This window comes from Oncorhynchus kisutch, linkage group LG17 (genome assembly GCF_002021735.2).
Source record: "Oncorhynchus kisutch isolate 150728-3 linkage group LG17, Okis_V2, whole genome shotgun sequence".
Taxonomy (NCBI): Eukaryota; Metazoa; Chordata; class Actinopteri; order Salmoniformes; family Salmonidae; genus Oncorhynchus; species Oncorhynchus kisutch.
The window spans coordinates 25,063,732-25,089,769 of NC_034190.2; the positions used below are offsets into that span (position 1 = coordinate 25,063,732).

Consider the following 26,038-nt stretch of genomic DNA (forward strand, 5'->3'; position numbering starts at 1 on the left):
ATTGAAATTGCTCTGGCTCGTGGTGGCCCATGTTGGTGTTTCCTTTATTTTGTCAGTTACCGGTCGTTTACTTCACTGAGTGAGGGAGGGAGGGCGACGGTTCACGGTTGAGTGAGTTAAGTCTGGGCGGAAAGAGGAAGCTGGTTAAATAGGCTGCTAGGGTGACTACGATGTAGCAACACTGTAACAACGGAGGAATCGATTTTGAAACAGAATGAACAAAGCGGAAGACATTTTATAAAGACAAACGACCTTGTAGTTATTTTTGACTGCATTTACGTGGTGAACTTTCAAAACTGTGAGTAGCTAGGGATTGTTATTGAAACGTGGCAACATTTCTGTGCAGCGTCCTGATGAATGAGTGCTTCTTAGTAGCAACAAGTAAAATAGTTTTGATGATAGCCTAAACTCGCTGAGGAATGCCGAGATTGTAGTTGACTTTGTATTAGGTTACTGTAGTTTCAAACCGTTTAACCAATAGTCCGTTAATCTCAACAAAATGAAATGCATTTGTAGCTGCTGTCGTGAAAGCCTACTGTTACTTGATACATTTTCTAACCCTCTACTTCTCATTTCAATTGCAACCCAGTGAGTGTGTCACCTTTGTTACCATGTATGAGGATGAATGAGACCGTGCTCTTTGTCGAGGAAGAAGAGGCGGACAAGACAAATCAGCAGGTTGAAGAGGACAATGTCTCCAGGAAGATGGTTACTGTCGACTGGGACCAATGGGACAAGCTACTGCTGCCCTCTACACTGGACTCTGGTGTGCACAGTCTGGACACAGTGTATGACAGAACCACTGTGATGATTGAACAAGACCCAGTGGGTTCTAGAACTGTCAATAAAGAGGAGGAAGAGGACATGATGATGTACCTACATGAGGGATGTGAGACGGAGGGCCGTGGAGGTCTGGAAGACCACTGGCAGGCCATGTCACAGGGGTACATCCACCACACCATCTCCCAGGACCAGATCCAGTTCACCATCAACCCTGGTTCCACACCCATGCCACGGCACATCCAGGGGGCCACCATCACACTGCACTCTGAGTGCCCAGATACCCACCACAGCGAGGTAAGCCTTGATATCCAAAGACCTGAAGACTTGTGTTAGCTCCTTGAGCTAATGCCTAGGTTTTGGCCCAGTGGGCTATTCCCTGGTTCAACCCCAGTCGGTCACATAAACCTGTTTTGATATCTGAGCATGTTCTGTATTTATTTGGATATGTTGTCAGGAAAACTCACTCCTGGTATTCTGGTTGTGAGGAGGAGATGCATCATTGCTCATTCATATACAGGGCATTTGCAAAGTATTCAGACCCTTTGACTTTTTCCGAATGTTGTTACGTTACAGCATTATTCTTTTTTTTCTCTTTTTTTATCCACCCTTAATCTACACACACTATCCCATAATGACAGAGCAAATACTGTTTTTTATAAATTTTTGCAAATGTATAACAAATAAATAACGGAAATTACATTTACGTAAGTATTCAGACCCTTTACTCAGTACTTTGTTGAACCACCTTTGGCAGGGATTACAGTATTGAGTGTTCTTGCGTATGATGCTACAAGCTTGGCTGCTCTGGAGCAGGTTTTCATCAATGATCTCGCTGTACTTTCCTCCGTTCATCTTTCCCTCACTCCTGACTAGTCTCTTAGTCCTTGCCGGTGGAAAACATCCCCACAGAATGATGCTGCCACTACCATGATCACCGTAGGGATGGTGCCAGGTTTCCTCCAGATGTGTCGCTTGGCATTCAGGCCAAAGAGTTCAATCTTGGTTTCATCAGACCAGAGAATCTTGTTTCTCATGGTCTGAGAGTCCTTTAGGTGCCTTTTGGCAAACTCCAAGCGGGCTGTCATGTGCCTTTTACTGAGGAGTGGCTTCTGTCTGTCCACTCTACCATAAAGGCCTGATTGGTGGAGTGCTGCATAGATGGTTGTCCTTCTGGAAGGTTCTCCCATCTCCACAGAGGAACTCTGGAGCTCTGTCAGAGTGACCATCTGGTTCTTGGTCACCTCCCTGACCAAGGCCCTTCTCCCCCGATTGCTCAACTTAGCCGGGTGGCCAGCTCTAGGAAAATACTTGGTGGTACCAAACTTCTTCCATTTAAGAATGATGGAGGCCACCATGTTCTTGGGGACCTTCAATGCTGCAGAAGTGTTTTGGTACCCTCCCCAGATCTGTGCTTCGACACAATCCCGCCTCGGAGCTCTACGGACAATTCCTTCAACCTCATGGCTTGGTTTTTGCTCTGACATGCACTGTCAACTATGGGACCATATACAGTGCCTTGCGAAAGTATTCGGCCCCCTTGAACTTTGCGACCTTTTGCCACATTTCAGGCTTCAAACATTAAGATATAAAACTGTATTTTTTTGTGAAGAATCAACAACAAGTGGGACACAATCATGAAGTGGAACGACATTTATTGGATATTTCAAACTTTTTTAACAAATCAAAAACTGAAAAATTGGGCGTGCAAAATTATTCAGCCCCCTTAAGTTAATACTTTGTAGCGCCACCTTTTGCTGCGATTACAGCTGTAAGTCGCTTGGGGTATGTCTCTATCAGGTTTGCACATCGAGAGACTGAAATGTTTTCCCATTCCTCCTTGCAAAACAGCTCGAGCTCAGTGAGGTTGGATGGAGAGCATTTGTGAACAGCAGTTTTCAGTTCTTTCCACAGATTCTCGATTGGATTCAGGTCTGGAATTTGACTTGCCCATTCTAACACCTGGATATGTTTATTTTTGAACCATTCCATTGTAGATTTTGCTTTATGTTTTGGATCATTGTCTTGTTGGAAGACAAATCTCCGTCCCAGTCTCAGGTCTTTTGCAGACTCCATCAGGTTTTCTTCCAGAATGGTCCTGTATTTGGCTCCATCCATCTTCCCATCAATTTTAACCATCTTCCCTGTCCCTGCTGAAGAAAAGCAGGCCCAAACCATGATGCTGCCACCACCATGTTTGACAGTGGGGATGGTGTGTTCTAGGTGATGAGCTGTGTTGCTTTTACGCCAAACATAACGTTTTGCATGGTTGCCAAAAAGTTAAATTTTGGTTTCATCTGACCAGAGCACCTTCTTCCACATGTTTAGTGTGTCTCCCAGGTGGCTTGTGGCAAACTTTAAATTACACTTTTTATGGATATCTTTAAGAAAAGGCTTTCTTCTTGCCACTCTTCCATAAAGGCCAGATTTGTGCAACTTTCGACTGATTGTTGTCCTATGGACAGAGTCTCCCACCTCATCTGTAGATCTCTGCAGTTCATCCAGAGTGATCATGGGCCTCTTGGCTGCATCTCTGATCAGTCTTCTCCTTGTATGAGCTGAAAGTGTAGAGCGACGGCCAGGTCTTGGTAGATTTGCAGTGGTCTGATACTCCTTCCATTTCAATATTATCGCTTGCACAGTGCTCCTTGGGATGTTTAAAGCTTGGGAAATCTTTTTGTATCCAAATCCGGCTTTAAACTTCTTCACAACAGTATCTCGGGCCTGCCTGGTGTGTTCCTTGTTCTTCATGATGCTCTCTGCGCTTTTAACGGACCTCTGAGACTATCACAGTGCAGGTGCATTGTGATTACACACAGGTGGATTGTATTTATCATCATTAGTCATTTAGGTCAACATTGGATCATTCAGAGATCCTCACTGAACTTCTGGAGAGAGTTTGCTGCACTGAAAGTAAAGGGGCTGAATAATTTTGCACGCCCAATTTTTCAGTTTTTGATTTGTTAAAAAAGTTTGAAATATCCAATAAATGTCGTTCCACTTCATGATTGTGTCCCACTTGTTGTTGATTCTTCACAAAAAGATACAGTTTTATATCTTTATGTTTGAAGCCTGAAATGTGGCAAAAGGTCGCAAAGTTCAAGGGGGCCGAATACTTTCGCAAGGCACTGTATAGACAAGTTTGTGCCTTTCCAAATCATGTCCAATCAATTGAATTTACCACAGGTGAACTAAAATCAAGTTGTAGAAACATCTCAAGGATGATCAATGGAAACAGAATGCATCTGAGCTCAATTTAGATTCTCATAGCAAAGGGTCTGAATACTTATGTAAATAAGGTATTTCTATTTTTGACATTTTTAAATAAATTAGCAACATTTTGTAAAAACTTTTTTTGCTTTGTCATTATGAGATATTTTGTGTAGATTGATATCGATTTTTATTTATTTAATCAATTTTAGAATAAGGCTGTAATGTAACAAAGTGGAAAAAGGGAAGGGTCTGAATACTTTCATAATGTACTGTATATTTTCTAATGTCCCGGTCATGATGTCCTGAAGGATGTTACAAGGTTATAGATAGGCAGAGAGACATTTTGTAGTCTTCTTTGAAATTACACTGAGTCGAGAGTGTAGGCCTCAACCCTTCTGGTAAACATGACATGGGGTTGGTCAGGCTTACACGTGATGATCATATCATATGATGTGTATTCTCAGTCTGTGAATAACTGAGACCGCCCTTTTCAGCATATCACATATACACTCTTAGAGAAAAGGGTACGAAAAAGGGTTCTTCGACTGTCCCCATAGGAGAATACTTTTTGGTTCCAGGTAAACCCTTTTGTGGAAAGGGTCGTTCATGGATCACAAAAGGGTTCTACCTGGAACCAAAAAGGGCTATTCAAAGGGTTCTCCTATGGGGACAGCCAAAGCACCATTTTACTTTCTATATAGCTCCGTTCTAAGAGTGTATAACATGTGGAAGGGAGTAAGACGTCCCTGAGGTCATTCATTCGCATCATCATCATCACAGAGAAAATAAACCATGCTAGGTTAGCAGCAGCAGAACCATATTGTGTGAAGGTGACAAGCCAACTGTTATGATGAAGTCAGTGAGTGAGAGGAAGAGACAGGAGAGGAGATTGGTTTGGGGTGGTGAAATTGGGCCAGCCCGGGAGCTAGCTGTGAAGCTTCTGTTTTCCCTCATCATCATCAGCCTCTCTCCCATCCAGAACCACAGAGTCATTATAGTCAAGGTCTCTGAAGATGTAAAGATGAGATGATAATTCTCATACTTTACAGCCTCTTGGTTCTCTTTCTGTGAAGGTAATTAGATCTCATTCATAAATGTGCACTTCAATCTTCTCATAGAAACCAATACAGCTGATTCATTTCCAGACTTGATGTATAGTAATGTTTGTGAAGTGTTACATACCGGTACTAAAAACACTTCCTACATGTTAAACTTATGTTTATGCATATGGTGGTTTTCCATCTTGTTGACATAGTTTACGACCACAACTCTCTGCCTGTCTGTTCTGCAGGTGAAGCGTTACCAGTGTCTATACGAGGACTGTACTCGTACCTACAGCACAGCAGGGAACCTGCGGACCCACCAGAAGAGACACAGAGGAGAATACACGTTTGTCTGCAACCAGTTGGGCTGTGACAAGGCCTTCCTCACCTCCTACAGTCTGAAGATCCACATCCGCGTTCACACCAAGGAGAAGCCCTTCGAGTGTGACCAACAGGGCTGTGAGAAGGCCTACAACACACTGTACAGGTAAGGGTTAGACCAGTGTTTTCCCTACCATTGACTAGGTGAGGCAGATACCACAACCTAGCAGTTTTCTCCGCCACATCTATTTAGTTAATATATTATTTACAGGCCCACTGGCACTAAAATTGTCAACTGAAGGAATCGTAGCCAAATTATTGTAGCGGGTAGCCTTCCTGCCATGACGTGTCACGTGATGATGTTTCATCAGTCATGAGTTGGGCACTCTTCTGACCCCCTGACCTCAAAGTTAATTTACACAGCTAAGTGGCCTTTGGTATGCTGAACCCAAGTCAAGCCACAACTCACAGTGACTGTATGCTGGTGTGTTGATCTGCAAACACCAGCCGTGTTTGTTTCTCTCTGTTGTGTTTGTGTTAATGTGCAGGCTGAAAGCCCACCAGAGACTGCACACAGGGAACACGTTTAACTGCGAGTCGGATGGATGCACCAAGTACTTCACCACTCTGAGTGACCTGAGGAAACACATCCGGACACACTCCAAGGAGAGGCCCTTCAGGTGAGCTCACCATGAATGGCTGAAATATGCAGTGGGTTGAAAGGACTAACTAATTCATGAACAAATGAATGCTTGCACAAATGAATACATGAGCACGGTTACATGCACACAATAATGTGATTATTGTAGATAGTCAGGTTAATATAATAGTTTGATTGAAAATGTACATCCATTGCAAGAAAAACTATTTCCCTACATGGACACATCTGAAATTAGGCTACCGATGGGACTTTTGATAAATGCTGAAAATCGTCAATCAAAATAAATGTTCTACCACAGTGACCATGTTATTTTTGCGAAGACTATTAGATTCTGAGTTCGGATATATAAAGTTTGTATGTGAAAACTATTTATAAGATGCATACTTTCAGTTTTTCCTAACTTTTCCCCCCCGTCAATCGCACATAGCAAATAAACCACTGGAACATCGATTAAGCTGTTTACCTTCCTAATAATTCTAAAGATTGCTCAGAAAACCAGGTGTTTTCATCGGCATATGCTTACTTTGATTATGACCGATTTAAGATAAGCAGAGTCAGGTGTTTACATGACTAATGTCATGCTCTATCAGATATGAAGGTAAGACCCAGATGCAGACCACGTAGAATAAACAAGACTTTAATATTCCAACAGGGGCAGGCAATAGACAGGTCAAGGCAGGCAGGGGTCAGTAAACCAGGGCAACGGTATCGGGCGGCAGGCACGCTCAGGGTAAGGCAGAGTGGTCAGGCAGGCGGGCTCGGAGTCAGGACAGGCAAGGGGCGAGAAAAGAGAGACTGGAAAAAGCAGGAGCTGAGACACAAAACGCTGGTTGACTTGAACAAACAAGACGAACTGGCAACAGACACAGAGAACACAGGTATAAATACACAGGATAATGGGGAAGATGGGTGACACCTGGAGGGGGCTGGAGACAAGCACAAAGACAGGTGAAACAGATCAGGGTGTGACAATACTCGGCCATAATCGGTTTAATGTTGCATTATTAGTGTGCATGTAAACGTACTCAATGAATGAACATAACTCAACTTAGTGTTGTTTTCTCACCAGGTGTGACCATCCTGGCTGTTACAAGGCGTTCACCTCTAGTGACCATCTCCAAACACACATCCTTGGACAAATAGGTGAAGGTGGCGTGGTGATACACAGCTAACTCCTTGAGCTCAAACCCTGTCTTTTTAAAAAATGAAACTAGGGGGAGTTGAAAACCCCTTTTTTCCGGAGTTGGAGATAAAACAATATGCTCTAGCACTTTCTTTCCTCCCCGCTACATTTTATTGAGTGCTCTTAATGGGGTATGGCTTCCTTAGCTGAGTCAGATTCTCAGACAGGTGTGTGTTGAAAACATCCAAGTTTATTTCAGCCCAGTAGATAGGCCTCAGCACTGCTCAGCTCCCCAGCTTCTTATTGGCCCATTTATTCTCGCAACGCCCTGTCAGCGAATCCTGATGAGCCTATTTATCCACATCCAACAGAGTGCTGAGATCACACACACATACACTCATACACACACATACATAAAACAGTCCCAAAGATCCAAACCCAGTCCATCTAGCACTCCAGACAGGCTCAAACAAACACTCATATATTTGTAGGATTTCAAAATACTTTTTGAACCCAGGTCTGATTGCTGTTGTTGTTGTGGAGCTATTAATACTGCTGCTGTTGTGGTGGAGCTATTAATACTGCTGCTGTTGTGGTGGAGCTATTAATACTGCTGCTGTTGTGGTGGAGCTATTAATACTGCTGCTGTTGTGGTGGAGCTATTAATACTGCTGCTGTTGTGGTGGAGCTATTAATGCTGCTGTTGTGGTGGAGCTATTAATGCTGCTGCTGTTGTGGTGGAGCTATTAATACTGCTGCTGTTGTGGTGGAGCTATTAATACTGCTGCTGTTGTGGTGGAGCTATTAATACTGCTGCTGTTGTGGTGGAGCTATTAATACTGCTGCTGTTGTGGTGGAGCTATTAATACTGCTGCTGTTGTGGTGGAGCTATTAATACTGCTGCTGTTGTGGTGGAGCTATTAATACTGCTGCTGTTGTGGTGGAGCTATTAATACTGCTGCTGTTGTGGTGGAGCTATTAATACTGCTGCTGTTGTGGTGGAGCTATTAATACTGCTGCTGTTGTGGTGGAGCTATTAATACTGCTGCTGCTGTTGTGGTGGAGCTATTAATACTGCTGCTGTTGTGGTGGAGCTATTAATACTGCTGCTGTTGTTGTGGTGGAGCTATTAATACTGCTGCTGTTGTTGTGGTGGAGCTATTAATACTGCTGCTGTTGTTGTGGTGGAGCTATTAATACTGCTGCTGTTGTTGTGGTGGAGCTATTAATACTGCTGCTGTTGTTGTGGTGGAGCTTTTAATACTGTTGTTGTTGTGGTGGAGCTATTAATACTGCTGCTGTTGTTGTTGTGGTGGAGCTATCAATCCTGCTGCTGCAGGTTCCTCTGGGACCCAGTTCTACACACACACACATTCTAACACTCCATTCTAACTATAACACTGTAATTTGTCTTTCTAGCCTGTTCCTCTGATACCAGAGAACCCAACAAACTCTTCCTCCCTCTGAGGAGCTATGAGTCTCAGATCGGGTTTAGATCCATTACATGTGATCTGTGAATGCAACTCACATTGATGTCAGAGGCTGAGGAAACATTATCTGCATGCTTTTTGGGTTTGCTTCCCAGTGGGAGTTTCCATATGTATCCTGCAGAACTGCTTGTGTCTGTAGCCAGGACTTTTCTCAGTGTGTGTATGTGTATCTGTGTGTGTGTTCTTTCTTCTAGGTGAGCCACCCCTCCTTCAGGTGGACACAGATGGTGATAACTCCCTAAGCTCCTCCAAGAGTCCGAGGGACAACATCAAAGGTCACGACCCTGGACCATCAGCTGACATAATTCACAGCCACTCCCTCCCAGACGTGAGTCCTCCCACCATGTGACTGAAAATGGCACTTAATAATGATGTTTTGACAATGACATATTGCATCTGTTTCTGTCTCACACGGTATGTGTCAAGACTTACTGGCCAAATATCCATGCAATCAATAGATTTTCTCTGTATTTTTCTGTCTTTTAAGTCTGTTCTCAATATGCGGTGCTCTCTAATCTTCTCTTATAATTAATCAATAATCATGTTTTGGAACACAGGATTTGAATCCTCGTTCCCCATGTCTCAGTGATATGAGCCTGATTTCCACTGCTTCTCAGCTCCGAGAAAGTAATGTAAGTCATTTTGTAACTCTTTTTTTCTCCAAATTTTCTATTTCGCACACTGTCTGAATAAACATCCATGCTATATGTCTTAAAGACATACACTCACCGGCCAGTTTATTAGGTACACGACTCTGTTCACGAAAAAGGATAGCTCCTACAGAAAATGAGTCACATGGCCGTGGCTTGCTATATAAAGCAGGCAGACAGGCATCAAGGCATTCAGTTACTGTTTGATTGAACATTAGAATGGGCAAAACAAGTGACCTAAGCGACTTTGATGGTCGGTGCCAGACGCTCCCGATCCAGTATCCCCGAAGTGACCGGCCTCCTGGGCTTTTCAAGCACGACAGTGTCTAGGGTTTACCGAGAATGATGTGGCAAACAAAAACATCCAGTCAGCGGCAGTCCTGTGGGCGAAAACAGCTCGTTGATGAGAGAGATCGAGCGGAGAATAGCAAGCTAAGAGGCGGGCCACAAACATGCAAATAACGGCGCAGTACAACAGTGGTGTGCAGAACGGCATCTTGGAACGCACAACTCGTTGATCCTTCTCCTATCAGCTAAAAACAAGAAGAAGCTGCTCCAGAGTGCATGTGATCACCAACACAGGAGTATTGAGGAGTGGATTAACATTGTCTGGAACATGACAGTTTACTAGCGTGGCCTGTTCAGTCCACACACCTCAGCCCAAATAGAACATCTTTGGGATGAGAGAACGGGCTGTTGGCAGCATGAATGTACCACTGTCCAATCTGCAGCAACTGCGTAATGCCATTGTGTCAGCATGGACCAACATTCTTGTGTAATATTTCTGACGCCTTGTAGAATGCCCCCCAAAAAATCATTCTGGAGGAAAGGGGGGTCCAACCCGATACTAGATAGGTGTACCTAATAAACTGACTGGTGAGTATATATACACTATACAGTTATCCCTTTGCTATTGGCTATATAGACACTATTAGAGACTACAGTCATGTCTCAGGGCTAATTGTATACATGTATAAGTTGTGCATACTGTATGGTAATTGTAATAGATGGTAACTAAGACATGTGCTGTATATGTTTTGCTTGTTAGACTAATGTTACTCTGCTGCTGTCTTGTCCCTGTGGCAGTCTGATGCCCTGGACCTGGTGTTTGAGTTGCTGTTTCAAGACCATCCCCAGAGACAGGGTGAGTACTGTACCATGTTATGGTGAACACCACCAGTGCTTTGTGGTCTAAATGCCTTGTCTCCTGTTAAGCCCTTAAAACCCTTTTATCTGTCCCCTATCTTATCCAGATGTGTCATCGGTGGCAGTGCCCTCGTATAGTTTGGAGAACCCATCTCTAACCGTGGTGCTTTCAGAAGCATCTCACCCTTTCATTTCTACCTGTCCTGAACCCTCTGACTCTACCCCTAGTGAACCCCGTCCTGTACCCCTCACCCCTGGGTGCACCCCTGGTGAACCCTGTCCAGTTCCTGTTTCTCCCATGATCAGTGATACACCTAAACATGAGGTGATTCCAGAACAGCCATCCAATCAGAGCCTACTACAACAGCTAGCCTCATCCCTCCATTCCCAACCAGGCTCCACCCAGAGCGTACTATCACAGCCAACCACCACCCTCCATTCCCAACCAGGCTCCACCCAGAGCGTACTATCACAGCCAACCACCACCCTTCATTCCCAACCAGGCCAAACCCAGAGCGTACTACTACAGCCAGCTGCCATGTCCTCCATCTATTCTCAACCAGGCCCATACCCTCCACCCTCCAGCTGCTCCCTCCAGGCCCCACTAACACCCCTCTCCCTGGGGTACTCTACTCCTCCTACGGTCCCTGCCCACAGTAACATCCAGTCCATCACCTTGTCCACTCAGAACCTCCAGTGGCTGTTGAACAGTATCAATGACCCGAGGCAGCAGGACATGCAGACACAACTATCCGTGAGTCATCATTAACAACTTACTAATAGGTTGTTATTATAATTATAACAAGTCAGGCCCATTATAAGTTATAAGCAGATAATACGTTTTTCTATTAGATGTTGGTCTAATAATACAACATTCTTACATGTTTTTATCGGACAGTTTTTTATGAATTAATCATTTGTTGTCATACGATATTTGTGTCATTATTCTAGATGCTTTATTGAAACCTCCTAACCTGGAGGGTAGTAAAGCCAGCTAATCAGCCGCAGTCCAATCATTTGGTCTTTTAATTAAAATATGGAGAGGGTCGTCCAATCATTGGCCTTTTTATTAGGATGTGGAGAGGGACTGTCCAATCATTGGCCTGCTGGATCTCATCCAGTCCAACTGTTAATTGACCTTCAGTTGTTTTAATGAAACTTTTCCTCTGTTTAGCCACGAGGCATTGACATTCTGTTAATTATATGCTGAACATGCTCTCTTCTCTTGTTCTGTTGTATTTCAGCAACAACACAGTGGCTCGACACTAGAGAAGCTCTATTTCACCACAGAAACACCAATGGGAGGGAACACAGGTAATTTATGGAGATTCATCTTTCGCTTCGTTATATTTACCGACATATGTCACCTCTGATGATTTTAGGTGTGGTTTTTACACGTATTCTACATGTTGATCATTTCAATGTATTTGGTCGCTAAACATTAGCAGTTGCAGAGCTGTAGATATTGTAATGCTAGCAACAAGACCGTATCTGTGAGGTTGTTGTACTGTACAATTTGTATGGATATATTGACTTTTAAAAAGATTATTTGACATGCAATCTGTCTTGTCTGCTAGGGACAGCTCTGCAGCAGATAGGCCTGAGTCTGCCTGTCATCGTAATTACACAGGGAGAGTCATGCCAGTGTCGGTGCCCCTGCAGAGACGGCAGCGCAGCATCAGACACAGGGAAACAGACTGGTGCCCAGTTCCTTCAGTCCCAGGACCTATCAACCAAGGACCCACCCCCCCAGCCCCAGGACCCACCACCCCAGCCCCCTCAGCCCCAGGACCCACCCCCCCAGCCCCAGGACCCACCACCCCAGCCCCCTCAGCCCCAGGACCCACCACCCCAGCCCCCTCAGCCCCAGGACCCACCCCCCCAGCCCCAGGACCCACCACCCCAGCCCCCTCAGCCCCAGGACCCACCACCCCAGCCTACTCCACCATAGCATCCTCAACCTCCACCTGTACATCCCCCATGAAAATTAAAGTCAACATTCTTATTACTGGAGAAACTGTTCCTGTTCCTTATCCAACTGAGGTGTCTCTATGCATTGTGCTGTGTACCTAACTCTTTCTGTTGTTAATACCTAGTTCATAACCTCAATCAATAGTAACCCAAACAACTCCAGACTGGTTGCTGAGGGTAGAAAGCAATCATGTGCTGCATTTCAGTGTGGATCAGGTCAATTCTGGTAGCAGACTAGCGGTCTATTATGAATTGGGCTTGAACAGTGGCTGGCTGCTGAATGTAGTGTGGAAAATGGTTGACTAGAGCACAAATCCTCTGTAGCAACATTCCTCTTTACATCCAGTCCCACTGGAAACATGAAAGGTGACATTTATTTTTGATGGCGCAGAAAGGTAAAGCACTGTTAAAACAGACTATCACTCCCCAAGCAGTACTTAACATTGCATTTTTTGCCAAATGTGTGTGGAATGCAAATTGTTGTGGCATCGCGTGCGTCATGTATCCGTACCGTTTCATTCTGAACCTGCAAATGATCTCTGTGTATTCAAGGATGTCGAATATTGGGAGATGTAAGTAGCAAATGCTGCTCTAACAATGCAGTGCAGTACATTTAGACACTAGCAAACTAACCTGGCAATGCACAAATATTAGTTTTTTCTTCAACGTTTTCTTCAATGTTCACAATATAAGTGTTTTTAACATGTCATTTTTTATGTAATGTCATCATCTGTAACTGTTCTACTTACTGACATGATGACCAGATGGACAGGTTAGCTGAGGTGTCTGCATCAGGCTCCCTGTGGAGGAGCTCTGAAGAGTAACTGTTCTACTTACTGACATGATGACCAGATGGACAGGTTAGCTGAGGTGTCTGCATCAGGCTCCCTGTGGAGGAGCTCTGAAGAGTAACTGTTCTACTTACTGACATGATGACCAGATGGACAGGTTAGCTGAGGTGTCTGCATCAGGCTCCCTGTGGAGGAGCTCTGAAGAGTAACTGTTCTACTTACTGACATGATGACCAGATGGACAGGTTAGCTGAGGTGTCTGCATCAGGCTCCCTGTGGAGCTCTGAAGAGTAACTGTTTTACTTACTGACATGATGACCAGATGGACAGGTTAGCTGAGGTGTCTGCATCGGGCTCCCTGTGGAGCTCTGAAGAGTAACTGTTTTACTTACTGACATGATGACCAGATGGACAGGTTAGCTGAGGTGTCTGCATCAGGCTCCCTGTGGAGCTCTGAAGAGTAACTGTTTTTTAATGTACAAAAATCCACTTGATTGTGTCTCTTTGAATGTTCTGCATTATTGAACTAGCTTAATGGGCTTCCTGTTTTTAAGTGCTTTGGTTTGGAACTCTGAGTGGCAGAATTCCCTCGACGACATCCCCCCAGCCAACCCTGCTGCCTTTAGATACATTTCCTCTCTCTCTGTATCTGTCTCTGTCTCTCGTGCCTTTCTTTTTTCTAGTGTGACTTTCTGTCCCTGGACAATGTTTTCACATGACCTCAATATTCTCAAAGTGTCACTGAGTTAACAGAAGGAAACAGGTTTTTCCTAGCTTGCTTCTACTTCGCTGGCCTGATGGACCCATGCAGGAGGATCAGATGGTGATGGATTCAAGATTGAAAAAGCTCTGTATGGATTATGCTCATTTAGAATCTGAACTGATATACTTTGTTTCACCATTGTAGAATGAATATCAGTTTGGATTCCAGGCTAAGAGTATGCTAGTGGCAAGGAACAACAGGCTTTCTAAATGTAAATGACTTCCTTATTTACGCCCTCCTACTGTCTTGTCAGTCAATTCTATTTTCATACTTCTCTCTCTTTGATTCTCTGTCCCTTTCTCTCCCCTCTCAGTTCACTGCCCTTCTACGGTTGACATTCTGAGGTACGAACCAGGAAGCTATAATGGTATGAATGCATCATCTGATCTGTCACCTGGCACTAGAAGGATCATTGATGAGGAGTGTCAGGGCCGGCCGTCGCACGGTGCTGTGAAGCCTGACATTTCTAACCTCACCACGCCTGGTTGGTTTGGTGTTAACGGCTAATGTGTTTGGGCAGTGTGGGTATGGAGCAGGACAGAGACTCAACACTGGCCCCATGGTTTCTATTTGTCCTGAGCTGAGTAGTAAAGTAGCTAGTGCAGTGTGTTGAGAAGGGACCAGGCAGCCTGCTACGGCTTGACAATGATAGAAGAGCGTGTTACAGGACAGGCTCCTTCCCAGATGGTGGGTCTGACCCTTGCTGATTTGGTTGAGTCGAAACCACCCTATTTCAAACACACCAAAGATGCCCACATAGTAACCAGACAATACGTTTATTTTTCACCATTTAAAAGTATTACAGGAAAGAATAAGTCCTCAATGTCAGAATGTCTCCAAGCTCACCCACACTACACAAACCCCAGTGGCTATATCATTACTGTGGCGATCATCACAACAGAACTCATCTGAAAGGAATAGACTTAAGTCACTCAAAACAGGCTATTTCTTGGCACTAACACAAGTTGACTTAAACCAACCAATGAAACTTTGTACAAAAGTATTTGTGTTGTGTATTCAGATGTAAAATTTAAAAATTTAAAAAACAGGCATCGGGATGAAATTCACATAAATGGAAAAGTTAATTTGAGAGAAGAACAGAAGAGTTGACGAAAACAGACAGGTTCAATCATGAGTGTACCCCTGAATCCCAAACCAACCCCTAGCCCCCTCCCCCTAGATGCTTTTGCAGATCTGAGAGGATTGGATTGGTGTAAGCAACCTTCATCTTGCCCCTCTGATAGGCCAGGTGGATTTGTTGCTAAGTCAATGGTGTGAGCAGTCTCAGTCCCATTTGCTCCACTGAAAAGCATACGCTACTTGTATTTATTTGGACAGTGAAGATAAAATGTGTACATTTGGCTCTATACTCCAGCATTTTAGAATTGAGATCAAATGTTTCATGTGAGGCGACTACGGAATGTCACCTTTTATTTGAGGGCGTTTTCGTACGTATCTGTTTTACAGTTTAGACATAAAACACTTCTGTATGTAGTCCCCCCATTTGAATAAAAAAATAATTATTTTAAGTATTTGGACAAATTCACTTATAGTGTATTAAAGTAGTCAAAAGTGTATACCCCCCAAAAATATATATATGCTAAGCTCTCACCATTACCAATAACAGGGGAGGTTAGCATTTTTGGGGTGGGTATGATCTTTGTTCCTCTGTAACTTTCTCACTCATCATTATTCAGGATATATTACTATCCATAATCATGGCAGCATCCACATTAATGTAGAAGTGTTCAAAAACATCTATTCTTATTTACAATAAAAGTGACTCCAGTACATTATTCACCATTCAGTTCTATTGGGCAAAATCTGTAACACATAATCTGTAACACAACCAAAACAAACTGCAAATGCATCCAACAAGTTTATAGAGTCACAAGCTTGACGTAGTCATTGCTTTAATATGCTATAAGTTCATTTGTCCAAATACTTATGAGAGGGAAAAAAACATTTGAATGGGGAGGGGACTAGATACATTAAGGTTTTCATTTCTAAATGGTAAAACAGATATGTATGAAAATACCCTCAAATAAAAGGTGACATGCTGTACTCTCGCCTCATATTAAAAACAAATCTCAAATCCAAAATGGAGTATGGGGCCAAATTGACAATTTTTTTGCTTCACTGTCAAAATAAATATGGTTTATATTCACAAGGACCCAAAATACCCAGCAATGAGGCCACTCCAAACCCTTTTATCACTACCATGCTGAACCAAACTGTGTTGGCTGTGCTATTTTTTTTTCATTAAAAAAAAAATGTTTCAGCAGGTTCCAGCGACTATGGTGGATAGTAACCACTAACCAGGACAGCTCAGTACAGCTTGGTTTGGCTCGGTTCGCCTCAGCTCAGTAATGTGAAAAGTTCCTCAGTTTTACTCGCTCCAGTCACACCCAAAAGGTATTATTCCCATCGACCCAGTCCAGTCAGGACTCCTGTCCTCTACATGAGCCACTTGTCTTTCTCCTTGTTGAAGTGTTCGGCCCACTTCCTGGTGAGTTCCAGGTATAGATCTGACCGGTGGGGCTGGTAGTCCAGATACAGCCGCGTCACCGTCTTCCTGGGCACCGCCTTCTCAATCTGTGTCCCCTCGTGCCACTCGTTGAACGACGTGATGGTCACGATCTCCGGCCGCACCGACAGCGCAGCCTGTAGGCTGGTCTCATAATAGCGTCCGTTGACCCTGTTCCTCGTGTTGTGGTTGTTCCATGGCCTCACTGCGGTGTCGACGTATCCCGGCCCGGCGCTGGGCACAAACAGCAGGTTATTACCGTCACAGAAGTCCTTGACCGCCTTCCAGTTCTGGTGAGAGGAGCCGAAGGAGAAGCCGTTGGAGGCGAAGTATGTATACATGCCGTCGAAGCCACCGGCCAGGATGTCGTGTTTGTGGCGTTCCTCTACGACCAGGGCGAGGAAGACGCCGTCGTAGGGCGTGCCGCGGAGGGTGTGGGCGCCGGCGGGGTGTAGCAGGTCGGCCCAGGCCTCAGGCGGGGTCAGGTAGGAGTCGTAGACATAGAACAGAGGAAGGATCCGCCCCGTGGTCGACCTGAAGCGGTAGAAGGCGCCATGGTTCCCATACCTATGAGGTCAAGATTTTGTTTACTTTAGTTCATGTTTACTTATGCAGCTAGAAGCTGAATTGCAGTATACATACAAATCACACGTATTTTTATAGAGAAGTGAACAAGCAAGATGGAAAACATATCATGACTCCATAGGTAGCCAATCTTCCACTCCCAATGTGTATCACCCACATGGGTGATTCGATTTTACAGTCAGAGATGATTTATATAAAAGTGTGTTGTTGTTTTACACTTATTACAAAGCAGGAGGTTCTGCCAACACAAGGGTTCTCAATTGAGTGAAGTGCCAGATGTCTACAGAAAATGCTATTATGTGAAATGGTGCAATTATTTTCAAGAGCAAATTTGGAATGTGTGAAGACTGTAGATGGAGAGATCAGCATTTATAAATGTACCCTCCATCTCCCAATCTCATTCTCTCTGTGGTTTATTTTCAGGCAGATGGCTAGCACAGTTGCTTTTGCAGAAGTTGGCCTCAGTCACGATCATCACTGTTCAGTTAGCTTGACTACGATACGCTAACCCTCCCACCGCCCACAGAGGGTGTCCAAAGGTTGGGACAATGTTAAGGTGGATCACTATCATGCCTCATTATATAAAACATCTCATATTCATATTTCTGTTCTCTACTGGTCTAGCCTGGTCTCGATCTGTTGGTGCACTGTAACCGGCTCCTACAAATGTAAGATCTTAATTTGATCACCCTGTAGCAGGAGAACTTTCCTGCAATGCAGGAAATGTTAAACTTGTAGTGTATTTGAGGGTTAAAAAGGCTTCTAAAGTTTGTAATTTCCACTTTGAAATTTCAGACTTGATTTTCCCTTACGAAAAGTGTATCAACCACTACAAAAATGTCCATACATTTTTATCCACATAATAATTCACATACCTATTGCTGCATGATTATTTTCCTGCTGTAGCAAACTGGCTCAAATGAAGATCCTACATACAGTGGGGCAAAAAAGTATTTAGTCAGCCACCAATTGTGCAAGTTCTCCCACTTAAAAAGATGAGAGGCCTGTAATTTTCATCATAGGTACACGTCAACTATGACAGACAAAATGAGGGGGGAAAAATCCAGAAAATCACATTGTAGGATTTTTTATGAATTTATTTGCAAATTATGGTGGAAAATAAGTATTTGGTCAATAACAAAAGTTTATCTCAATACTTTGTTATATACCCTTTGTTGGCAATGACAGATGTTTTCTGTAAGTCTTCACAAGGTTTTCACACACTGTTGCTGGTATTTTGGCCCATTCCTCCATGCAGATTTCCTCTAGAGCAGTGATGTTTTGTGGCTGTTGGTGGGCAACACAGACTTTCAACTCCCTCCAAAGATTTTCTACGGGATTGATATCTGGAGACTGGCTAGGCCACTCCGGGACCTTGAAATGCTTCTTACGAAGCCACTCCTTCGTTGCCCGGGCGGTGTGTTTGGGATCATTGTCATGCTGAAATTACCCAGCCACGTTTCATCTTCAATGCCCTTGCTGATGGAAGGAGGTTTTCACTCAAAATCTCATGATTACATGGCCCCATTCATTCTTTCCTTTACACGGATCAGTCGTCCTGGTCCCTTTGCAGTAAAACAGCCCTAAAGCATGATGTTTCCACCCCCATGCTTCACAGTAGGTATGGTGTTCTTTGGATGCAACTCAGCATTCTTTGTCCTCCAAACACGACGAGTTGAGTTTTTACCAAAAAGTACTATTTCGGTTTCATCTGACCATATGACATTCTCCCAATCTTCTTCTGGATCATCCAAATGCTCTCTAGCAAACTTCAGACGGGCCTGGACATGTACTGGCTTAAGAAGGGGGACACGTCTGGCACTGCAGGATTTGAGTCCCTGGCGGCGTAGTTTGTTACTGATGGTAGGCTTTGTTACTTTGGTCCCAGCTCTCTGCAGGTCATTCACTAGGTCCACCCGTGTGGTTCTGGGATTTTTGCTCACCGTTCTTGTGATCATTTTGACCCCACGGGGTGAGATCTTGCGTGGAGCCCCAGATCGAGGGAGATTATCAGTGGTCTTGTATGTCTTCCATTTCCTAATAATTGCTCCTTCAGTTGATTTCTTCAAACCAATCTGCTTACCTATTGCAGATTCAGTCTTCCCAGCCTGGTGCAGGTCTACAATTTTGTTTCTGGTGTCCTTTGACAGCTCTTTGGTCTTGGCCATAGTGGAGTTTGGAGTGTGACTGTTTGAGGTTGTGGACAGGTGTCTTTTATACTGATAAAAAGTTCAAACAGGTGCCATTAATACAGGTAACGAGTGGAGGACAGAGGAGCCTCTTAAAGAAGAAGTTACAGGTCTGTGAGAGCCAGAAATCTTGCTTGTTTGTAGGTGACCAAATACTTATTTTCCACCATAATTTGCTAATAAATTCATTAAAAATCCTACAATGTGAATTTCTGGATTTTTTTCTAATTTTGTCTGTCATAGTTGAAGTGTACTTATGATAAATTACAGGCCTCTCTCATCTTTTTAAGTCGGAGAACTTGCACAATTGGTGGCTGACTAAATACTTTTTTGCCCCACTGTATGTATAGTCGTTGTTATAAATATGTTTGTCTCTTCCAAAGCCTTTTAGTGGCACTATCAATTGTCTCAAGCCCTCTGAGTAATACTCTAAAAATGCAAGTGAAATAAGGACAAAGGCCACTTGCGTTTCATTCCTTAACCTCATTTAGACCCGAAGAAGACTCAGATTTCTCCAGATCAAAGTCACTGTAAATTGAAATGGGAAGCAGAGCTCTGACCTTTGGCTTAAAGTAAGTGATAAGAGCATCTTAATCTGTGTGAGTTTGAGAGAGAGAGAGAAGAGGGGAGTGAGAGTGGAGAGGTAAAAGGAGAGGAGAAATGGAGTGGCTGGATGTACAGAACAGTCGACAAGTCAACCTGCTTGTTAACGTGTATCTCAGTTAGTAGAGCATGGCACTTGCAATGCCAGGGTTGTGGGTTTGATTCCCACGGGGGACCAGTATGGGGAAAAAAGTATGAAAATGTATGTCGCTCTGGTTAAGAGTGTCTGCTAAATGACCAAAAACATGTAAATGATCTAGCGAGTAAGAGAAGAGGAATGGAGAGATGTGTGAATTGTTTAAGACTGACCTAATTGTCAATGATGTAGTTTGAGAGAGAGAGAAGAGGACATGTTGATGCATAGGACAGTGGAAGGTCAACCTACTTGTCAATGATGTATTTGATGTTATCGTACATGCTGAGGTCAGTCCGTCCCTTGTACGGCTGGATGTGGAACGCCACCTGTGGGAACCGAGTACAGATACGGATCATTATAAACTCTTAATAAAGGAGGACAATACTGTCTGCAGTACACATTTCCATAGTCTTTGAAACATTATTATACCACTTGAATGTAAACACTGTCCTGTAAATAAAGACGTAATGAAAAGCAATGTTCACATTCATTAGTATATCAGCACATTGCCATTTTATTGTTGCATTGAAATGCAGTAAGGCATTGACTGGCACAGAGAAAGAATAAGTACTGTCGATACCTCGCTTTCCAACAAAGTCACTGTATTTATACACTGTTGGAAAAAAGGGTTAAGGGATAATTATTTCTGGTTCCAGGTAGAGCCATTTTTGGTTCCATGTAGAACCCTCTGTGGAAAGGGTTCTACATGGAACCCAAAAGGGTTTTTCAAATGGTTCTCCTATGGGGACAGCCAAATAATACTTTTAGGTTCTAGATAGCACCTTATTTTTAAAGAGTGTATTATACAGTATGTTCTGTATGTTGACTGTGTCTGTATTCTGTTTGTACAATGTCTTCATGGCAGCACCTTCTCAATAAGTTAGATTTTGGGTATGTGTTAATGTACTTTGCAAATAAAGTGATTCTGATTATTGTTCATAACCAATGCATTTCGCCATGTTGCCCTACAACTGGCATATCCATCGGTAAATAGTACTCTCTTAGAAAAAAGGTGTTATTTAGGACCTAAAAGGGTTCTTCGGCTGTCCCCATAGGAAAACCTTTTGAATAAACCTTTTTGGTTCCAGGTAGAACCCTTATGATTTCCATGTAGAACCCTTTCCAGAGAGGTTTCTACATCTTTTTCTAAGAGTATAGAACCTGTTCCTCAGGGAATTTATGTGCAATATGTGTTTAATCAAATGTCATGGACTCCAGTGTCCTTCCAGAATAACAGATGAAATTGACCCTGTCAGACTAGAGTGTCAGAGGCCTCCGGGCTGGGATCAGCCAATCAGAGATTGCCTTTAACTGGCAGATCATCTATAAATCCTTCTCTGACTCCAGGGCCTCTGTGTCTCTGTGTGTGTGCTCCTGGCGATGTGAGAGCTTGTATCCCAAGTGTAAAGATATAAGGTGATAGAATGGCGCAGGGCAGGAGCTAAGTTCTTGAAAATAAAAAAAAAAGACTGGAAGAAGAGCAAACCACTGAAGCAGAGGTTCTTAGCTCCCTGCGGTCATATCCAATATCCAAACTCAGGATCTCACCCTCTCTGTCATGTCTTAAGTGATCCTCAATCCTCCTCTAAGAAAAGAAAAGTGATTTGGAGATATTCCTTCCAGTGGTACTGCAGTGAACCTTATCTTGCTGGAGATAGATAATGAGCACGATACTTACTGCTCTCTACTTTAAAGCAATAATACTATCTACCTTAAAGTATTACCTAAGGCCGTTTTCTCTCTGTACCTCTGTCTTTGCTGCAACTGAGAGACAATGCCTGCCAACCTTTCAATGAACCACTCAAGGACCTTACTTGGAGATACAGTAGATGGCATACATATAAGGTCTATACATCCAACCAGGATGAAATTCCTTGAGGTTTCAAAACAATTTTTCAAGGGAGACCACATACCAGAACCTTGAAGGGTCAACAGGGAGTCTCTCAGCATTCAAATGACTGATTGCGGTGTGACACAGATTGCTGTGAATGATTCAAATGACATGAATGGGACTGTGGCAGCAGGGCTGACATACTGCTGAGGGGTGGCTGCCCTCTCTCACCCCAGGGTTAGACAAGCCTGATCCCATATCTGTTTGGGCTGTATAGCCTACACCTACTGTCATTGTCGAGAGAGCACAAACAGATTTGGGACCAGGGTTAAACTGCCTGACGACTAGGAAGTTTACCTCAGCTGCTGTATAGCAAAAGGTCCACTTCAGCTCACCGACAACCGCTGATAGAACCGTCGAGCCATGAAGGAGCGTGGCGGGCTACATAGAAAGGAAAGAACACCCACTCCCTCTCTCTAGCGCTCTTTCATAAAGAGTTTCCATGGCAACACTGTGTTTGGCACGGCAGCAACCAGGCTCACTCGCTCGCCGAGCTGTCAGTTTGTGTCTTTGGCCTCAGAAAGGCCGAGCGGCAAGGTGAGCTGATGTGCTGTTCCATCTGTCGCTTTCCTCAGCTGAATAAACTGTGTGTGTGTGTGTGTGTGTGTGTGCGTGCGCCTCTACTGGAGATGAGAAGCTGTTTTTCAGTTTGTTCACACGTTGTGCTGTGTAGTGGGAACAGATTCTCCTATTAGCATTCTGCCCTTAGGTGCAGCTACGCTTACTGTAAACGTTGATCGTTATTGAAACATCTAAATATTTAACACAGATGTTTGTTTTGTCATTGTTTTTTTGTGAGACGTAATAATAAGCTAGGCCCGAGGCAGTTTAATGTTTACACATTAGGCTCTGTATATTCTTATTCATGATTTAAGGTGATGATCATGTAAACAAAGTCAGTGAATGGAACAGTCAGTGTGCATATTAAAGGCTTTATGAGTAGAAAAGACAGGTCGGCACAGATACACTGAGGACGTATGCAAGGAAAGAGATCTCTCAGTCCCTCTACCTCAACCTATAATTCCTGTGTGGCAGGGATTCTGCAACAGAACATTGCAGCGTTAGCCCTCAGGTTAGTCATACAGAGATACAAACCGTTACTGTTGTGTAAGTCCCACACAGACCTACCGTGCTTCTCATTATTCATGCAATTCCACACTACACACACGGTTGGAAGTGAAGTCTGCACTGTCTTCTGCAAAATGTAGGCCTGACATATTCTACATATGAAAGCGGATGGAAAGAAGAACCTTGGGCTATATTTAAATCAATGCATGCACTGTACTGCATGCTATGGGTTTATGCAGTGTGCGCGAGAGAGAGAGAGAGACCATCTCGTGCCATGCACACAGGCCTCAGGCTGCATGATCAGCCCCAGTTATGCCTTGGAGGCCAATGCTGTGTGTGTGTTCGTGCGTGCGTGTGTGTACAGAACATCTCTAATTGCTTCAATAGACTGAATGTCAAACAGTACAACAGTGCCTTGAACGGTATCCCCTGAGTCACTCCTCCGTCAATTGGAAATGGTCTTTCTTCGGTTTTAAAATACTGAAGGAAAAAAAGTCTGCCTTCAGAGGACCTTGTGAAGCACCCAAAGACTTGGGAGAATATTGAAGAAATGTGTTTTCTCTGACTACATCAATAACATACAAGATGGAGGAAGAAAGTGGGCTAGAACAGATGGTTTTAGGTATAGAAAATACATTCCAAAACCAACATCACACACTTCACCCTAAAAAATAAATGCATTGCGTTTGTCTTCGAGGGAACACAGTGAATTTATACATACACAGTGGCTGTTTTTGTAGTGTGAATATTTCAAAGTGTATGTATTTAGTTAGGTACAAAGGCCAGGACTGATACTCACTTAGACTACTACAACAAAGGTCTGAGTTAACGTAGTCTCTTGTGACAGACTGTTACAGAAGAATGTAAGTCTATTTTCTGAATCTCAAGTTTAGGATCTGAGCGAACAACATAACCCTTAACCACCTACCAACCAATCATCACTGCCAGACGGCCAGTCAGCCAGCCAGGGTTGAGGCCAATTCCTTTTGAATTCAATCCATTCCAGAAGAAAACTGAAATTCCAATTGACTGAATTGGAATGGAATCGACCCCAACCCTGTAGCCAGACATTTATTTCTTCAGTAAAGCACCAGAAAGTGTAAAAACATACCGGTTCTCTCACCAGTTACCTTGATGCTGTGTCTGTGGGCAGCGTCCATGACAGCAGGCACCAGGTCTTCACATGGCTCACCATGGTTGTCTGCAATGCCAGGCGGGTACCAAGACAGAACCAGTACCCCTGGGGCAAAACAGTTAGTGAGGACACTCTCTGGTATGACTATTGACAGAAGGGTAGGTCTATAACACATCCCCTTTCATATGAAAGCTCAAGAGCATTAGGTGCACAACATTGGTGCGGATTGAATGGGGGAGTTTAAGTGAAGCTACGTCAATATTTGAGAGCTACAGTATCATTTCCAGGACACCGCTTGATAATGATATTTCAGTTTGGATGGGTTAGTCGTGCCGAAATCCCTTACCTGCTGCAGCCGCTTCAATCTGCGACATGTGTGACTCCAGCACGGTGGGGTCTCTGGAACTGTATGGTCCTAGCTCCGGGTAGAAACTCGACGCTATGTCCTCCGGAGGAGTGTGTCTTCCTTTGGCGTGGCTGGCGGCAATCTTAGGGTCCCAGTGCGGTACTAGAACATGGTCCCAGTGAATATATTTACCGTCCATCTGTGGGTTGCCGTACCATAGGTAATAGAAGATTTGTACATCGTAGAATATACTGTAGTCACGGTCGGATTTTGTGAAGACGACTTTGGTGTCGCTGGCTAGATGGGGCTGACCAGGGGAAACTACCATGTCGTTCGAAACTGGCCGTCGCCGGTCGCCTCCTCTTTCCCCCACAAACTCTCCCATTCCCGGGGCCAGGTCTGAGAAGCCATCGCTGGGTTTCAGTGTCCTGAGGCCCATCATGGTCCCGAAGATGAAGAGGGTGAATAAGAAAAGTGCAATGAAAGCTTTCTTGCGCAGCCGTGTCATTTTGGTAACTGTCCGTAGTGCTGAAGGAAGCCTAGTAGCACGCTCTGTGCTGAGGGAAGCCTAGTAGAACTCTCTGTGCTGAGGTGCTGAAGGAAGCCTAGTAGAATGCTCTGTGCTGAGGTGCTGAAGGAAGCCTAGTAGAACGCTCTGTGCTGAGGTGCTGAAGGAAGCCTAGTAGAATGGTCTGTGCTGAGGTGTTGAAGGAAGCCTAGTAGAACGCTCTGTGCTGAGGTGCTGAAGTGAATGGACAGCCAATCCGTTGAGTGCTTTCGTTGAAACTATAGCGTCGTTAGATCTATGTCAGTCTCTTCCATCAACATGTGAAGTCTTCAAGTATACACACTTAGCATGAGACAAATGTGGGAAAAGGTACTCAATCTCTACAGTGGTTTGTGCGTTTCGTTGTAGAGTTCAGTGCCAGCGTTCGTGGCTTGAGGTCGATGTCTGACTTGAAGCGCAAGGAATCAAATGCATGCCCCTTCAAACATCTAAGATATAGCCTGTCAAACCATCACCGTTTCCTGTGTTTTGAAACGAATCTCCTTTGTGTTAAGTTTTCTGCTTCTATCAACGAATAGCATATATATCTCTAGCATTAAGGTTTAGCTTCTCCTAACGACTGACTGTCATTACCATTTCAGGGCATCGTCATATTAGGGTTTTTATGCTTTCCGACCGCCGAGAGTTCATTTGTGGATTCCACTGAGAGAAACAGAGAAAGCATGTCGCTCTGATCGTATTTTAAAAGCCAATCTCTCTAGTTATTTTTCCCCAAACTGTGCCTCCACACTCCCAGCTGCTCTTCTGGACTGTTAATTCATCACATAGTTCGCAGCACAGTTACCTTTGTCTTCTGCAAGTGCTCTCCGCTCGCGTGCTACCCCTACCCCTTGTTTATCCGCGACTCTTATCTACCTCGATTATGCATTTGAACCTGCTCTTCCGGGAGCAAACCGTTATAATCCATCACATTTTCAGAACGGTAGAATTAGTCGACATTTAATTGTCTGCGCTAGGTCGATTTGCGGTTTTAGGCAGACCGATATAAAAACAATCGTTTTCTCGCCACACACAGCAGGAGAAGGAGGAGGAGGCTGA

At 44.0% G+C, this 26,038-nt stretch overlaps 2 protein-coding genes across 2 annotated transcripts; one reads left to right on the top strand and one right to left on the bottom strand.

Annotated features, from left to right (window-relative positions):
- Positions 1-49: 49 nt before the first annotated feature.
- LOC109908647 (metal regulatory transcription factor 1) lies at positions 50-14,955 on the top strand. The gene is made up of 11 exons (XM_020507307.2): positions 50-298; positions 590-1,077; positions 5,285-5,523; positions 5,906-6,037; positions 7,088-7,161; positions 8,826-8,959; positions 9,189-9,263; positions 10,368-10,425; positions 10,535-11,181; positions 11,672-11,741; positions 12,005-14,955. The coding sequence occupies exons 2-11, from the start codon at positions 616-618 to the stop codon at positions 12,376-12,378; spliced, it is 2,265 nt and encodes a 754-aa protein (XP_020362896.2). The 5' UTR covers positions 50-298; positions 590-615; the 3' UTR covers positions 12,379-14,955.
- On the bottom strand, positions 14,710-26,026 carry LOC109908667 (glycoprotein endo-alpha-1,2-mannosidase-like protein). The gene is made up of 4 exons (XM_020507320.2): positions 24,433-26,026; positions 24,082-24,191; positions 20,242-20,318; positions 14,710-17,046 (listed from the first exon to the last, which is right to left on the bottom strand). The coding sequence occupies exons 1-4, from the start codon at positions 24,938-24,940 to the stop codon at positions 16,410-16,412; spliced, it is 1,332 nt and encodes a 443-aa protein (XP_020362909.1). The 5' UTR covers positions 24,941-26,026; the 3' UTR covers positions 14,710-16,409.
- Between the last annotated feature and the right edge of the window lie 12 nt (positions 26,027-26,038).

Coding starts and splice junctions, on each gene's coding strand:
- LOC109908647 (XM_020507307.2), top strand. CDS start 616: ATGAGGATGAATGAGACCGTGCTCTTTGTCGAGGAAGAAGAGGCGGAC. Junction 5,524..5,905: donor GCCTACAACACACTGTACAG/GTAAGGGTTAGA, acceptor GTTAATGTGCAG/GCTGAAAGCCCACCAGAGAC. Junction 8,960..9,188: donor ACAGCCACTCCCTCCCAGAC/GTGAGTCCTCCC, acceptor TTTGGAACACAG/GATTTGAATCCTCGTTCCCC.
- LOC109908667 (XM_020507320.2), bottom strand. CDS start 24,940: ATGACACGGCTGCGCAAGAAAGCTTTCATTGCACTTTTCTTATTCACC. Junction 24,192..24,432: donor GATTGAAGCGGCTGCAGCAG/GTAAGGGATTTC, acceptor GTTTTGCCCCAG/GGGTACTGGTTCTGTCTTGG. Junction 20,319..24,081: donor CCCACAGACACAGCATCAAG/GTAACTGGTGAG, acceptor CGGTTCCCACAG/GTGGCGTTCCACATCCAGCC.